Source organism: Bombina bombina, chromosome 1 (assembly GCF_027579735.1).
Source record: "Bombina bombina isolate aBomBom1 chromosome 1, aBomBom1.pri, whole genome shotgun sequence".
NCBI lineage: Eukaryota > Metazoa > Chordata > Amphibia > Anura > Bombinatoridae > Bombina > Bombina bombina.
The window spans coordinates 1,075,720,163-1,075,736,088 of record NC_069499.1 but is presented as its reverse complement, the minus strand read 5'-3'; the positions used below and the strand labels follow the sequence as shown (position 1 = coordinate 1,075,736,088).

At 37.0% G+C, this 15,926-nt stretch overlaps 1 protein-coding gene across 1 annotated transcript in view; it reads left to right on the top strand.

Moving 5' to 3' along the window:
• RIPOR3 (RIPOR family member 3) overlaps window positions 1–15,926 on the top strand; it is a 626,178-nt gene that overhangs the window by 509,839 nt on the left and 100,413 nt on the right. The window contains exon 19 of the mRNA XM_053692678.1: window positions 8,803–9,005. Coding sequence (XP_053548653.1) covers window positions 8,803–9,005 — 203 coding nt within the window. The remainder of the gene's footprint in view (window positions 1–8,802; window positions 9,006–15,926) is intronic.

Sequence of the window (15,926 nt, the reverse complement as noted above, 5' to 3'; positions counted from 1 at the left end):
ATTTATTTATTTATTTCCGGATATGGAGAGTACACAACCCCACCCTTAAGATTAGACAGTAATTTTTTTGACTAAACCTCAGGCACCTCTACACCTTTGTGTTATTCCTTTTTCCATTTTCCTTCGGTCGAATGACTGTGGATTATGGGTAGGGGAGTGACACTTAACAGCTTTGCTGTGGTGCTCTTTGTCTCCTCCTGCTGGCCAGGAGTGATAATCCCACTAATAATTGGAATGACGTTGTGAACTCTCCATATCTGGAAAGAAAGAAAGAAATTTATCAGGTAAGCATAAATTTCGTTTTCTCTTCGTTATGGTAGGATCAAATAGAAAATGAATGACTGTGGCAATGCACAGAGAACAAAGCAGTGATGATCTATATAAAAAAAGAAACAGATGTGAAACAAGAAATATATACATACTGACTTACTGAGGGACAATTCTAAAAAATGTCTCTGGGCTGGTGAGATTCTATAAGAATGCTCTATTTCCCTGGTGGAATTATATAAAGCTACTTTTTACCCTGAAAACAGGATGTCTCGCTAAGGGGCGTATACTGCATTTTCATATGTGAAAGAAGATGCATACATTACAAAAGTGCAAAATGAAAATGGTAATTTAAAAATCACGCAAAACAAATAATGTATTAATTCACACAAAAATACACTGGGAAAAATTGTGTTTTTAAGAAGCATCAAAAATCGTAACAAAATTGTTCACCAAAAATCGTATTTTATCACAAATGTAAAATTTGTAGGTAAATTGAACAGGAGTAAATCATATTAACTATGCACAATGTAAATCGTAATTTAAAAAAAAAAAAGCAAGAAGTTCGTAATTAAAAGTACAAAATACAAAGTGTAATTGTTGTGTTTTTCGTAAAATGGGCTGAACATGGGTGTTCTATGGACATATAATAAAATTTCTCACTGTTTTTTCTCAGCAGTTAAAAAGTGGTGGGTTTTCACCGAAATGTTAGAAATACTAAGAGCCAGGTAACAAGTGGAGCACGAAATATTGCTTGCATGCAAGCGATATTAGCGCTCCACTTTGTAATACCAGCGCACGATAATGTGAGCTGGTATTACAAGTTAATTGCAATGCGAACTGGAGCTCGAAGTTCGTAATTAAGATGGCATCAGAACCTCACGCAGCGAAGGTGGTATGTAGCGCAGAGATGGGATATATATGTATATTTATGTGTCAATATATGTATATACACATATTAACACATAAATATACTGTATATGTATATAATCATTTACATATATATTTACATTGTGATCTATGGGAACACACAGTTCTCATAGACCGCAATGTAAAGGCATTTTGCAGTGCCGTTTTTTTCTAACAACCCACTCCCGCTAACGTTAAAGCCCCAAAACTGCTTACCGCAGTTTACTATATTAAAAAAAAAAAGATAGATTTTTTACTAAAAAACTACAATGCCCTCTATTTTGAGGGCATTTAGGGGTAAGAAAATTAACCAGCTATCTAATCTCTGGTTATTTTTCAGAGTGCTAATTGCTACTGCAAAATCGTGGTAGCAATAACCAGCCACATGTAACGGCTGGTTAATTATTGCGCTCCCGCAAACAGCCAAATTTGCCCGTTTGCTGGAGCGCAATAATTTAGTGCTCCACATGTCATCTAGCCCTAATTATTCTGTAAGTAAAACCTATGCATACGAAAAATTACAGCAAATTTAAGGTGCAGTGCACTAAAAACAGCGTCATTTGATTTGTTTAAAGAATAATATTTTAAAACACTTTGGTTTCCCCCTCTGTACTTCGTCCTCCATTACAAACTTTTGCCTAGCAAAGAGCTCTCATTATTTGTATGGTAGACATCTCGCCACTCGCAGGGTCAGCTGCTTTTTTAAAGAAATCCATGAGGGCTGCCTCTGTGAGTGTTGACGGGGAAAACCACTTTCTAGACTTGCAAACTTAGATGGTTAAATGTGTTAACTAAAGATTCCACATTTGCACAATGCTACTTTTTATTATAGTTCTTACCTTAACAGGGCTTAGTTACTATATGATACAACAATCCAAGTATTAATTGGCTACCAGTATACTATGACAGATGAACAACTAGGTAACATGTTTGCTTGTATTTGCAGTGAGCAGGGGAAGGACACTGTCCATCTGCTGCCAGTACTTATTGCACAAGGGTTTCCTTGTGCAGCTTTGCTCTCATGCAAACAATTTTCAGTCAATCAACCCCTCAGCTCACCTTGAAGACAGACAGACAGGTTTCCTAGTTGGCACAAATAGCCTGAGCACAATAAACACGATTATGATTAGCTCTGCTGCTTATTACATGGAGCCCTATGCCTGCTTTAGAAAGATCAGCTAATCATTATCTTGTTGTGGTAAGGCTATTTGTGCCCTAGTAGGTAAAGCTTAAGTTCTTTGTGATTCACTTAAAGGGACACTGAACCCAAATTTTTTCTTTCATGATTCAGATAGAGCACGCAATTTTTAGCAACTTTCTCATTTACTCCTATTATCAAATTTTCTTCATTCTCTTGGTATCTTTATGCAAAAAACATAATTTATGTAAGAACTTACCTGATAAATTCATTTCTTTCATATTAACAAGAGTCCATGAGCTAGTGACGTATGGGATATACATTCCTACCAGGAGGGGCAAAGTTTCCCAAACCTTAAAATGCCTATAAATACACCCTTCACCACACCCACAAATCAGTTTAACGAATAGCCAAGAAGTGGGGTGATAAGAAAAAAAGTGTGAAGCATATAAAATAAGGAATTGGAATAATTGTGCTTTATAAAAAAAAAAATCATAACCACCACAAAAAAGGGTGGGCCTCATGGACTCTTGTTAATATGAAAGAAATGAATTTATCAGGTAAGTTCTTACATAAATTATGTTTTCTTTCATGTAATTAACAAGAGTCCATGAGCTAGTGACGTATGGGATAATGACTACCCAAGATGTGGATCTTTCCACACAAGAGTCACTAGAGAGGGAGGGATAAAATAAAGACAGCCAATTCCTGCTGAAAATAATCCACACCCAAAATAAAGTTTAACAAAAAACATAAGCAGAAGATTCAAACTGAAACCGCTGCCTGAAGAACTTTTCTACCAAAAACTGCTTCAGAAGAAGAAAATACATCAAAATGGTAGAATTTAGTAAAAGTATGCAAAGAGGACCAAGTTGCTGCTTTGCAGATCTGGTCAACCGAAGCTTCATTCCTAAACGCCCAGGAAGTAGAAACTGACCTAGTAGAATGAGCTGTAATTCTTTGAGGCGGAATTTTACCCGACTCAACATAGGCAAGATGAATTAAAGATTTCAACCAAGATGCCAAAGAAATGGCAGAAGCTTTCTGGCCTTTCCTAGAACCGGAAAAGATAACAAATAGACTAGAAGTCTTACGGAAAGATTTCGTAGCTTCAACATAATATTTCAAAGCTCTAACAACATCCAAAGAATGCAATGATTTCTCCTTAGAATTCTTAGGATTAGGACATAATGAAGGAACCACAATTTCTCTACTAATGTTGTTGGAATTCACAACTTTAGGTAAAAATTCAAAAGAAGTTCGCAACACCGCCTTATCCTGATGAAAAATCAGAAAAGGAGACTCACACGAAAGAGCAGATAATTCAGAAACTCTTCTAGCAGAAGAGATGGCCAAAAGGAACAAAACTTTCCAAGAAAGTAATTTAATGTCCAATGAATGCATAGGTTCAAACGGAGGAGCTTGAAGAGCTCCCAAAACCAAATTCAAACTCCATGGAGGAGAAATTGACTTAATGACAGGTTTTATACGAACCAAAGCTTGTACAAAACAATGAATATCAGGAAGAATAGCAATCTTTCTGTGAAAAAGAACAGAAAGAGCGGAGATTTGTCCTTTCAAAGAACTCGCGGACAAACCCTTATCTAAACCATCCTGAAGAAACTGTAAAATTCTCGGTATTCTAAAAGAATGCCAAGAAAAATGATGAGAAAGACACCAAGAAATATAAGTCTTCCAGACTCTATAATATATCTCTCGAGATACAGATTTACGAGCCTGTAACATAGTATTAATCACGGAGTCAGAGAAACCTCTATGACCAAGAATCAAGCGTTCAATCTCCATACCTTTAAATTTAAGGATTTCAGATCCGGATGGAAAAAAGGACCTTGAGACAGAAGGTCTGGTCTTAACGGAAGAGTCCATGGTTGGCAAGATGCCATCCGGACAAGATCCGCATACCAAAACCTGTGAGGCCATGCCGGAGCTATTAGCAGAACAAACGAGCATTCCCTCAGAATCTTGGAGATTACTCTTGGAAGAAGAACTAGAGGCGGAAAGATATAGGCAGGATGATACTTCCAAGGAAGTGATAATGCATCCACTGCCTCCGCCTGAGGATCCCGGGATCTGGACAGATACCTGGGAAGTTTCTTGTTTAGATGAGAGGCCATCAGATCTATCTCTGGGAGCCCCCACATTTGAACAATCTGAAGAAATACCTCTGGGTGAAGGGACCATTCGCCCGGATGCAACGTTTGGCGACTGAGATAATCCGCTTCCCAATTGTCTACACCTGGGATATGAACCGCAGAGATTAGACAGGAGCTGGATTCCGCCCAAACCAAAATTCGAGATACTTCTTTCATAGCCAGAGGACTGTGAGTCCCTCCTTGATGATTGATGTATGCCACAGTTGTGACATTGTCTGTCTGAAAACAAATGAACGATTCTCTCTTCAGAAGAGGCCAAAACTGAAGAGCTCTGAAAACTGCACGGAGTTCCAAGATATTGATCAGTAATCTCACCTCCTGAGATTCCCAAACTCCTTGTGCCGTCAGAGATCCCCACACAGCTCCCCAACCTGTGAGACTTGCATCTGTTGAAATTACAGTCCAGGTTGGAAGAACAAAAGAAGCCCCCTGAATTAAACGATGGTGATCTGTCCACCACGTTAGAGAGTGCCGAACAATCGGTTTTAAAGATATTAATTGATATATCTTCGTGTAATCCCTGCACCATTGGTTCAGCATACAGAGCTGAAGAGGTCGCATGTGAAAACGAGCAAAGGGGATCGCGTCCGATGCAGCAGTCATAAGACCTAGAATTTCCATGCATAAGGCTACCGAAGGGAATGATTGAGACTGAAGGTTTCGACAGGCTGTAATCAATTTTAGACGTCTCTTGTCTGTTAAAGACAAAGTCATGGACACTGAATCTATCTGGAAACCCAGAAAGGTTACCCTTGTTTGAGGAATCAAAGAACTTTTTGGTAAATTGATCCTCCAACCATGATCTTGAAGAAACAACACAAGTCGATTCGTATGAGACTCTGCTAAATGTAAAGACGGAGCAAGTACCAAGATATCGTCCAAATAAGGAAATACCACAATACCCTGTTCTCTGATTACAGACAGAAGGGCACCGAGAATCTTTGTGAAAATTCTTGGAGCTGTAGCAAGGCCAAACGGTAGAGCCACAAATTGGTAATGCTTGTCTAGAAAAGAGAATCTCAGGAACTGATAATGATCTGGATGAATCGGAATATGCAGATATGCATCCTGTAAATCTATTGTGGACATATAATTCCCTTGCTGAACAAAAGGCAATATAGTCCTTACAGTTACCATCTTGAACGTTGGTATCCTTACATAACGATTCAATAATTTTAGATCCAGAACTGGTCTGAAGGAATTCTCCTTCTTTGGTACAATGAAGAGATTTGAATAAAACCCCATCCCCTGTTCCGGAACTGGAACTGGCATAATTACTCCAGCCAACTCTAGATCTGAAACACAATTCAGAAATGCTTGAGCTTTCACTGGATTTACTGGGACATGGGAAAGAAAAAATCTCTTTGCAGGAGGTCTCATCTTGAAACCAATTCTGTACCCTTCTGAAACAATGTTCTGAATCCAAAGATTGAGAACAGAATTGATCCAAATTTCTTTGAAAAAACGTAACCTGCCCCCTACCAGCTGAACTGGAATGAGGGCCGTACCTTCATGTGAACTTAGAAGCAGGCTTTGCCTTTCTAGCAGGCTTGGATTTATTCCAGACTGGAGATGGTTTCCAAACTGAAACTGCTCCTGAGGACGAAAGATCAGGCTTTTGTTCTTTGTTGAAACGAAAGGAACGAAAACGATTGTTAGCCCTGTTTTTACCTTTAGACTTTTTATCCTGTGGTAAAAAAGTTCCTTTCCCACCAGTAACAGTTGAAATAATAGAATCCAACTGAGAACCAAATAATTTGTTTCCCTGGAAAGAAATGGAAAGTAGAGTTGATTTAGAAGCCATATCAGCATTCCAAGTCTTAAGCCATAAAGCTCTTCTGGCTAAGATAGCCAGAGACATAAATCTAACATCAACTCTAATAATATCAAAAATGGCATCACAGATGAAATTATTAGCATGCTGGAGAAGAATAATAATATCATGAGAATCACGATTTGTTACTTGTTGCGCTAGAGTTTCCAACCAAAAAGTTGAAGCTGCAGCAACATCAGCCAATGATATAGCAGGTCTAAGAAGATTACCTGAACATAGATAAGCTTTTCTTAGAAAAGATTCAATTTTTCTATCTAAAGGATCCTTAAACGAGGTACCATCTGATGTAGGAATGGTAGTACGTTTAGCAAGGGTAGAAATAGCCCCATCAACTTTAGGGATTTTGTCCCAAAATTCTAACCTGTCAGGCGGAACAGGATATAATTGCTTAAAACGTTTAGAAGGAGTAAATGAATTACCCAATTTATCCCATTCCTTAGCAATTACTGCAGAAATAGCATTAGGAACAGGAAAGACTTCTGGAATAACCGCAGGAGCTTTAAAAACCTTATCCAAACGTATAGAATTAGTATCAAGAGGACTAGAATCCTCTATTTCTAAAGCAATTAGTACTTCTTTAAGTAAAGAGCGAATAAATTCCATCTTAAATAAATATGAAGATTTATCAGCATCAATCTCTGAGACAGAATCCTCTGAACCAGAAGAGTCCAAAGAATCAGAATGATGGTGTTCATTTAAAAATTCATCTGTAGAGAGAGAAGATTTAAAAGACTTTTTACGTTTACTAGAAGGAGAAATAACAGACAAAGCCTTCTTTATGGATTCAGAAACAAAATCTCTTATGTTATCAGGAACATTCTGCACCTTAGATGTTGAGGGAACTGCAACAGGCAATGGTACATCACTAAAGGAAATATTATCTGCATTAACAAGTTTGTCATGACATTTAATACAAACAACAGCTGGAGGAATAGCTACCAAAAGTTTACAGCAGATACACTTAGCTTTGGTAGATCCAGCAGGCAGAGGTTTTCCTGTAGTATCTTCTGGCTCAGATGCAACGTGAGACATCTTGCAATATGTAAGAGAAAAAACAACATATAAAGCAAAATAGATCAAATTCCTTATAAGACAGTTTCAGGAATGGGAAAAAAATGCCAAACATCAAGCTTCTAGCAACCAGAAGCAAATGAAAAATGAGACTGAAATAATGTGGAGACAAAAGCGACGCCCATATTTTTTGGCGCCAAATAAGACGCCCACATTATTTGGCGCCTAAATGCTGTTGGCGCCAAAAATGACGCCACATCCGGAACGCCGACATTTTTGGCGCAAAATAACGTCAAAAAATGACGCAACTTCCGGCGACACGTATGACGCCGGAAACGGAAAAGAATTTTTGCGCCAAAAAAGTCCGCGCCAAGAATGACGCAATAAAATGAAGCATTTTCAGCCCCCGCGAGCCTAACAGCCCACAGGGAAAAAAGTCACATTTTTGAGGTAAGAAAAATATGATAATTAAAGCATAATCCCAAATATGAAACTGACTGTCTGGAAATAAGGAAAGTTGAACATTCTGAGTCAAGGCAAATAAATGTTTGAATACATATATTTAGAACTTTATAAATAAAGTGCCCAACCATAGCTTAGAGTGTCACAGAAAATAAGACTTACTTACCCCAGGACACTCATCTACATGTTTGTAGAAAGCCAAACCAGTACTGAAACGAGAATCAGTAGAGGAAATGGTAAATATAAGAGTATATCGTCGATCTGAAAAGGGAGGTAAGAGATGAATCTCTACGACCGATAACAGAGAACCTTATGAAATAGACCCCGTAGAAGGAGATCACTGCATTCAAAATAGGCAATACTCTCCTCACATCCCTCTGACATTCACTGCACGCTGAGAGGAAAACCGGGCTCCAACTTGCTGCGGAGCGCATATCAACGTAGAATCTAGCACAAACTTACTTCACCACCTCCCTTGGAGGCAAAGTTTGTAAAAACTGATTTGTGGGTGTGGTGAGGGGTGTATTTATAGGCATTTTAAGGTTTGGGAAACTTTGCCCCTCCTGGTAGGAATGTATATCCCATACGTCACTAGCTCATGGACTCTTGTTAATTACATGAAAGAAATGTATGTTTAGATGGCGGCCAATTTTTTGTGAACAACCTGGGTTGTTCTTGCTGATTGGTGGATACATTTATCCACCAATGAACAAGTGCTTTCCATGGTACTGAACCAAACAAATAGCTTAGATGCCTTCTTTTTCAAATAAATATAGCAAGAGAATGACGAAAACTTGATAATAGGAGTAAATTAGAAAGTTGCTTAAAATTGCATGCTCTGTCTGAATCACAAAAGAAAAAATTTGGGTACAGTTTCCCTTTAACTTTGAACTAGCAGATTTAGCATTAAGATTTGCACGATTGCTTTAAGATGTTGCAAGTAAAATATCCTATAATATTTTCCCAGAGAATAGTCTTATTTAAATGACTCTGTGTTTCATACATAGTGACTCTAATTGGAGATCTTCAGTTACCTGGGCGACTAAAGAAAATAAAAAAGTTAAAAGGAAAACAAATTTCCAGACTCCAACCCTTGCCTGAGCTTCTCCGACTATTAGCTACTTTCCAACTGGATGAGAATATTAAAGTGTGCAAAGCAGCAGCAACCTGTCTTTCTCGAGCATCTGCAAACAAGCACTTCAAACAAAAGGTATAAGTAGAAAATTGTGTATGGGAATTCAAAGAAGACCATGCTGTGTATTTTTTTAATAAGAATTGTACAATATGCATCTTTTTATTACTTTATTTGCTTCAACTGTACCAAACTGAATACAGTATAAACCAGAGTAATGATATATTTCACACCTTTAGCTTCATATATGCAGTAGGTGGCTGAGTTATGACAAGGTGTTTCATTAAAAATTCCTCTACAAATCCACAACTCACAAAGACCTACCAATCATCCATTGATCTGACAATTTAGGGATACATTGTCCCTCATTAAAACAGACTTGCATATGCTTCATTGTCAGTATTTTACTGTTCATTACTGATAATTGATAAAACATCTTAAACATTAAGTGGCATTTTTATTTGATGCACTATCAACTTCTTTTGTTTATCAGTATAGCCATATAACATTCCCACAGTCACTTTTGTTTAACTGTTCCCTCTGCAACAGTGACGTGCAGTGACGTCAAAGGCTGGTGAGGCACTAGATATGATATGCCGGAGAAACACATGTACAGAGGGCCGCAAGTACCCCCAACAGGGCAGGTTTAAATGATAGCTGAACCAGTGCACACGTGACATAATCAGGTGATGGGTGAGAGCAAGTTAGTAACCACTGAGTTACTGATCAGCTGATTACTTCACCTGTGCACTGATTCAGCTATAATGAAAACCTGGCCTGTTGGGGGTACTTGAGGACCATTGTTGAGAAACACTGCACTAAAGCACCAGCTCATTGGAAATGTATTGATTACCTGGAGAATAAAGCACACATACTCTGCTCACTGACACCCACACACACTCTGCTCACATACACACTCACACAATTCTGTGGCGCAGTGCCAGTTACTAAGCAATTAGAATGATACACAATCTCTTCTCTACTCACTACTGTATTGTAAAAATAGAAATAATTTACTGTACAAGTTTTACACAAAGGACAAGTTATCAATACTGCCAACACAGCTGCTGTTGCAATATGGTGTTCAAGAAACGCACGTGCACATCCCACTTAGGTATGCTCTTCAACAAAGGACACCAAAGGAAACCAAAAGAATGAAGTACATAATAATAAAAGTAAAATATAAAGTTTATTTATTTATTTTTTTGTGTGCAATTTCTATCTGAATGATGGAAATGTAATTATAACTTTCATGTTCCTTTCAAAAACTAATTTGATTTTCTGACATGGGGCCAGTAACAGTTGATGCTAATTCTCAAAATATAAATAACTAGAAAAGTCTATTAAAATAGCATGCTCTACCTCAATCATGAAAGTTTAATTTTAAATGTCTCCCTTTGACTAGGTGTTTAACCAGTTACTTTACAGTGGCATTATTTCTAAAAACATTTAACTGCAATAATTACATATATTTTTTTAAATGACTCATTATCTTCTTTTTATTAATATAAACTTGTATAAAAGCAGCACATATTAAAAACACAATGCAACAGCTTTCAATTGCTTTGTGAATTACAAGTTAACAGCAGTCTTTAAATAAATGGAGACACAGTGAAAAATAAAAATAGATACTGCATCCTCTGACTGAACAGACATAACATATATGGAGTTTGTACCTAATTAAATCAAATAACCATGAAAAAGGGAGGCTTAGCAATATTCAATGTCAAAAACTTTAATTTAAATAATGTGGACACTGCACACTTAACTTCAAACTCTGGGTTTTAAATTATGGATTTCAATTTGAATTGACCCTTTTACTTCCTGTCAGTATTGGGTTATGCTCACTTACTGTCCCCCCTGTTAATGAGCTGTATCTGAACACAATTTGTGAATCACAAGAGATGTAGAATACTACTTTACTCTTCTGCTTGGTGTCATCTGTTCTTAGGTTACCTCCGCTTCCAGTTGGGTCACATGACCCTGCTCACTGCATCCTCCTGATTAATCTATATCTCCTTCACTTGCTAGGAGGCATTCAGAGGGGTGCCTCCTATTGGTCCCAATGTTTGCTGCTAATATATTGACAGAACACAGGTGGCGATGCAGCACAGCTTTTCCTTTGACCCATGTACTGCAATGGAGAGAAGTGTTCCTGTACCTGCCTCTCCATAGCATTACATGGGGGGAAATATTATATTTTTTTACTTTTTTTTTTGTTTTAATTAAAATTTAATTAAGCTTTGGCCACATATGGCAGGGTAGACACTGCCTCCCCTGCCTCCTATGAGTGCACGTCAGTGCTCTGCAAGCTTCACATATTCCTTGTTCTCAGTTGGAAACATGGGAAGAGACTTCCGGGACATCCTCATTTTTAGTATCCCCACAGAAATTTGAATATCACATTCAATAAGGAAAAACCTAAAGGCACTTCCCTATTGCTTATGGTGCAGAAAGCACATGTCTCAGCCACCATGTGGATGAACATGAAACCCTTCATTTAAAAAGGAAGGGACTGCCTTTTCAAATGACAGGTTACTTATCATATGCAACACAAACCACCTGACAGTTTTGGCTGAAGAGGAGGGCTGCTCAGTCCGAGTCCTCACTGTTTGTCATGGGGCATCATGAGCATGTCCTGAGCCTTCTTCAGTTTGCCCTAATTGAAATGGGAAAAGTTTCAGCCAAGAATATAAAGAGAAAGAAGTACATTTTATACCAGAAGAAAATACATTTTTTTAAAGTTGTATGCTCTATCTGAATCAAGAACACTTAATCTCTACTTCCACGTCCCTTTAGAAAACGATACTAACGGGGGCAAGAGAATAATACAACATATACTTTGGAAATGAAACAATATGATACATTATGGGGCAATATGATACAGTTGAATTTAAATAAAATATGTGACATATAAAATTAATAAACTACACTGGGTTGATTACAAGTTAAGTGTTTGCATTGTTACCGTTGAGAGTGTTGCATTTTTGCACTAGTTTTCTAGGTGAATGGTTAATAATTGTCATGCAAGCATTAGTATGGTACTCATTACAGTAATCATGTTGGATAGTGTTGATTCTTAAAGTCATTTTAACATGTTAATTTTCCTCATGTGGATTTTCATTCAAATGATGATGGAAGTCGATAAATCGTCACAAGTAGACATGTGCACCGCTAAAAAATTCGGTTCGTTTTCGGTTCGGATCGATTCGGACTTTTCGAATTTCGTTTCGGATCGAATCTGATTCGGCAAAATTTGAATAAATTCGTTTCGGATTTATTCGGATCCGAATAAATTCGTTTCGGATTTATTCGGATTCGGCTGAATTCGGTTCTATTCCGTTCCGAAATTCGGTATGTTTTTAGTACACTAACACCCATTTAGTACACTAAGTCACTAACACCCATAAACTACATATGAACCACTAAACCGAGGCCCCCCCACATCGCAAACCCTATAATAACATTATTTAACCCCTAATCTGCCGATCGGATATCGCCGCCGCCTACATTATAGCTATTAACCCCTAATCTGCTGTCCCTAACACCGCCGACCCCTACATTATAGTTATTAACCCCTAATCTGCCTCCCCCAACGTCGCCGCAATCTAACTACAAGTATTAACCCCTAATCTGCCGACCTGATATCGCCGCCGCCTACATTATAGCTATTAACCCCTAACCTGCTGTCCCTAACACCGCCGACCCCTACATTATAGTTATTAACCCCTAATCTGCCCCCCCCAATGTCGCCGCAATCGAACTATAAGTATTAACCCCTAATCTGCCGACCCGATATCGCCGCCGCCTACATTATAGCTATTAACCCCTAATCTGCTGTCCCTAACACCGCCGACCCCTACATTATAGTTATTAACCCCTAATCTGCCTCCCCCAACGTCGCCGCAATCTAACTACAAGTATTAACCCCTAATCTGCCGACCCGATATCGCCGCCGCCTACATTATAGCTATTAACCCCTAATCTGCTGTCCCTAACACCGCCGACCCCTACATTATAGTTATTAACCCCTAATCTGCCTCCCCCCAACGTCGCCACAATCTAACTACAAGTATTAACCCCTAATCTGCCGACCGCAAATCGCCGCCACTATAATAAATGTATTAACCCCTAAACCGCCGCACTCCCGCCTCGCAAACACTATAATACATTTTATTAACCCCTAATCTGCCCTCCCTAACATCGCCGCCACCTACCTACAATTATTAACCCCTAATCTCCCGCCCCCATCGTCGCCGCTACTATAATAAGGTTATTAACCCCTAAACCTAAATCTAACCCTAACACTAACACCCCCTAACTTAAATATAATTTAAATAAAACGAAATAAGTTTACTATAGTTAAATAAATGAATCCTATTTAAAACTAAAGACTTACCTGTAAAATAAACCCTAAGATAGCTGCAATATAACTAATAGTTACATTGTAGCTATTTTAGGATTTATTTTTATTTTACAGGCAACTTTGTATTTATTTTAACTAGGTACAATAGTTATTAAATAGTTATTAACTATTTAATAACTACCTAGCTAAAATAAATACAAATTTACCTGTAAAATAAATCCTAACCTAAGTTACACTAACACCTAACCTTACACTATCATTAAATTAACTAAATAAATGAATCATATTTAAAACAAAATACTTACCTGTAAAATAAACCCTAAAATAGCTGCAATATAACTAATAGTTACATTGTAGCTATTTTAGCATTTATATTTATTTTACAGGCAACTTTGTATTTATTTTAACTAGGTACAAAAGCTATTAAATAGTTATTGACTAATTAATAGCTACCTAGTTAAAATAATTACAAAATTACCTGTAAAATAAATCCTAACCTAAGTTACAATTAAACCTAACACTACACTGTCATTAAATAAATTAACTACAAGTACCTACAATTATCTACAATTAAATAAACTAAAGTACAAAACCCCCCCACTAAATTACAAAAAAAAACAAACACTAAATTACAAAAAATAAAAAAATATTACAAGAATTTTAAACTAATTACACCTAATCTAAGCCCCCTAATAAAATAACAAAGCCCCCCAAAATAAAAAAAATGCCCTACCCTATACTAAATTACAAAAGTTAACAGCTCTATTACCTTACCAGCCCTGAACAGGGCCCTTTGCGGGGCATGCCCCAAAGAAAACAGCTCTTTTGCCTGTAAAAAAAAAAACACAATCCCCCCCCCCACATTACAACCCACCAACCACATACCCCTACTCTAACCCAAACCCCCCTTAAATAAACCTAACACTACCCCCCTGAAGATCTCCCTACCTTGAGTCGTGTTCACCCAGCCGGGCCGAAGTCTTCATCCGATGGGGCAGAAGAGGACATCCAGACCGGCAGAAGTCTTCATCCAAGCTGTGCAAGAAGAGGTCTTCCATCCATCATACAAGTACCAAAATACAAACAAACACTAAATTACAAAAAATAATAAAATATTACAATAATTTTAAACTAATTACACCTAATCTAAGCCCCCTACTAGCTATTAATATAGCTTCAATATAACTAATAGTTACATTGTAGCTATTTTAGGATTTATATTTATTTTACAGGCAACTTTGTATTTATTTTAACTAGGTACAATAGCTATTAAATAGTTAATAACTATTTAATAACTACCTAGCTAAAATAAATACAAATTTACCTGTAAAATAAATCATAACCTAAGTTACAATTACACCTAACACTACACTATCATTAAATTAACTAAATAAATGAATCCTATATAAAACTAAAGACTTACCTGTAAAATAAACCCTAATATAGCTGCAATATAACTAATAGTTACATTGTAGCTATTTTAGCATTTATATTTATTGTACAGGCAACTTTGTATTTATTTTAACTAGGTACAATAGCTATTAAATAGATATTTACTGTTTAATAGCTACCTAGTTAAAATAATTACAAAATTACCTGTAAAATAAATCCTAACCTAAGTTACAATTAAACCTAACACTACACTATCATTAAATAAATTAACTACAAGTACCTACAATTAAATAACTAAACTAAAGTACAAACCCCCCCCCCACTAAATTACAAAAAATAAAAAAATATTACAAGAATTTTAAACTAATTACACCTAATCTAAGCCCCCTAATAAAATAACAAAGCCCCTCAAAATAAAAAAAATGCCCTACCCTATACTAAATTACAAAAGTTAACAGCTCTATTACCTTACCAGCCCTGAACAGGGCCTTTTGCGGGGCATGCCCCAAAGAAAACAGCTCTTTTGCCTGTAAAAAAAAACACAATCCCCCCCCCCACATTACAACCCACCACCCACATACCCCTACTCTAACCCAAACCCCCCTTAAATAAACCTAACACTACCCCCCTGAAGATCTCCCTACCTTGAGTCGTGTTCACCCAGCCGGGCCGAAGTCTTCATCCGATGGGGCAGAAGAGGACATCCAGACCGGCAGAAGTCTTCATCCAAGCGGGGCAAGAAGAGGTCTTCCATCCATCAGAAAAGTACAAAAAAACAAACAAACACTAAATTACAAAAAATAATAAAATATTACAATAATTTTAAACTAATTACACCTAATCTAAGCCCCCTACTAGCTATTAATATAGCTTCAATATAACTAATAGTTACATTGTAGCTATTTTAGGATTTATATTTATTTTACAGGCAACTTTGTATTTATTTTAACTAGGTACAATAGCTATTAAATAGTTAATAACTACCTAGCTAAAATAAATACAAATTTACCTGTAAAATAAACCCTAACCTAAGTTACAATTACACCTAACACTACACTGTCATTAAATTAACTAAATAAATTAATCCTATATAAAACTAAATACTTACCTGTAAAATAAACCCTAATATAGCTACAATATAACTAATAGTTACATTGTAGCTATTTTAGCATTTATATTTATTTTACAGGCAACTTTGTATTTATTTTAACTAGGTACAATAGCTATTAAATAGATATTTA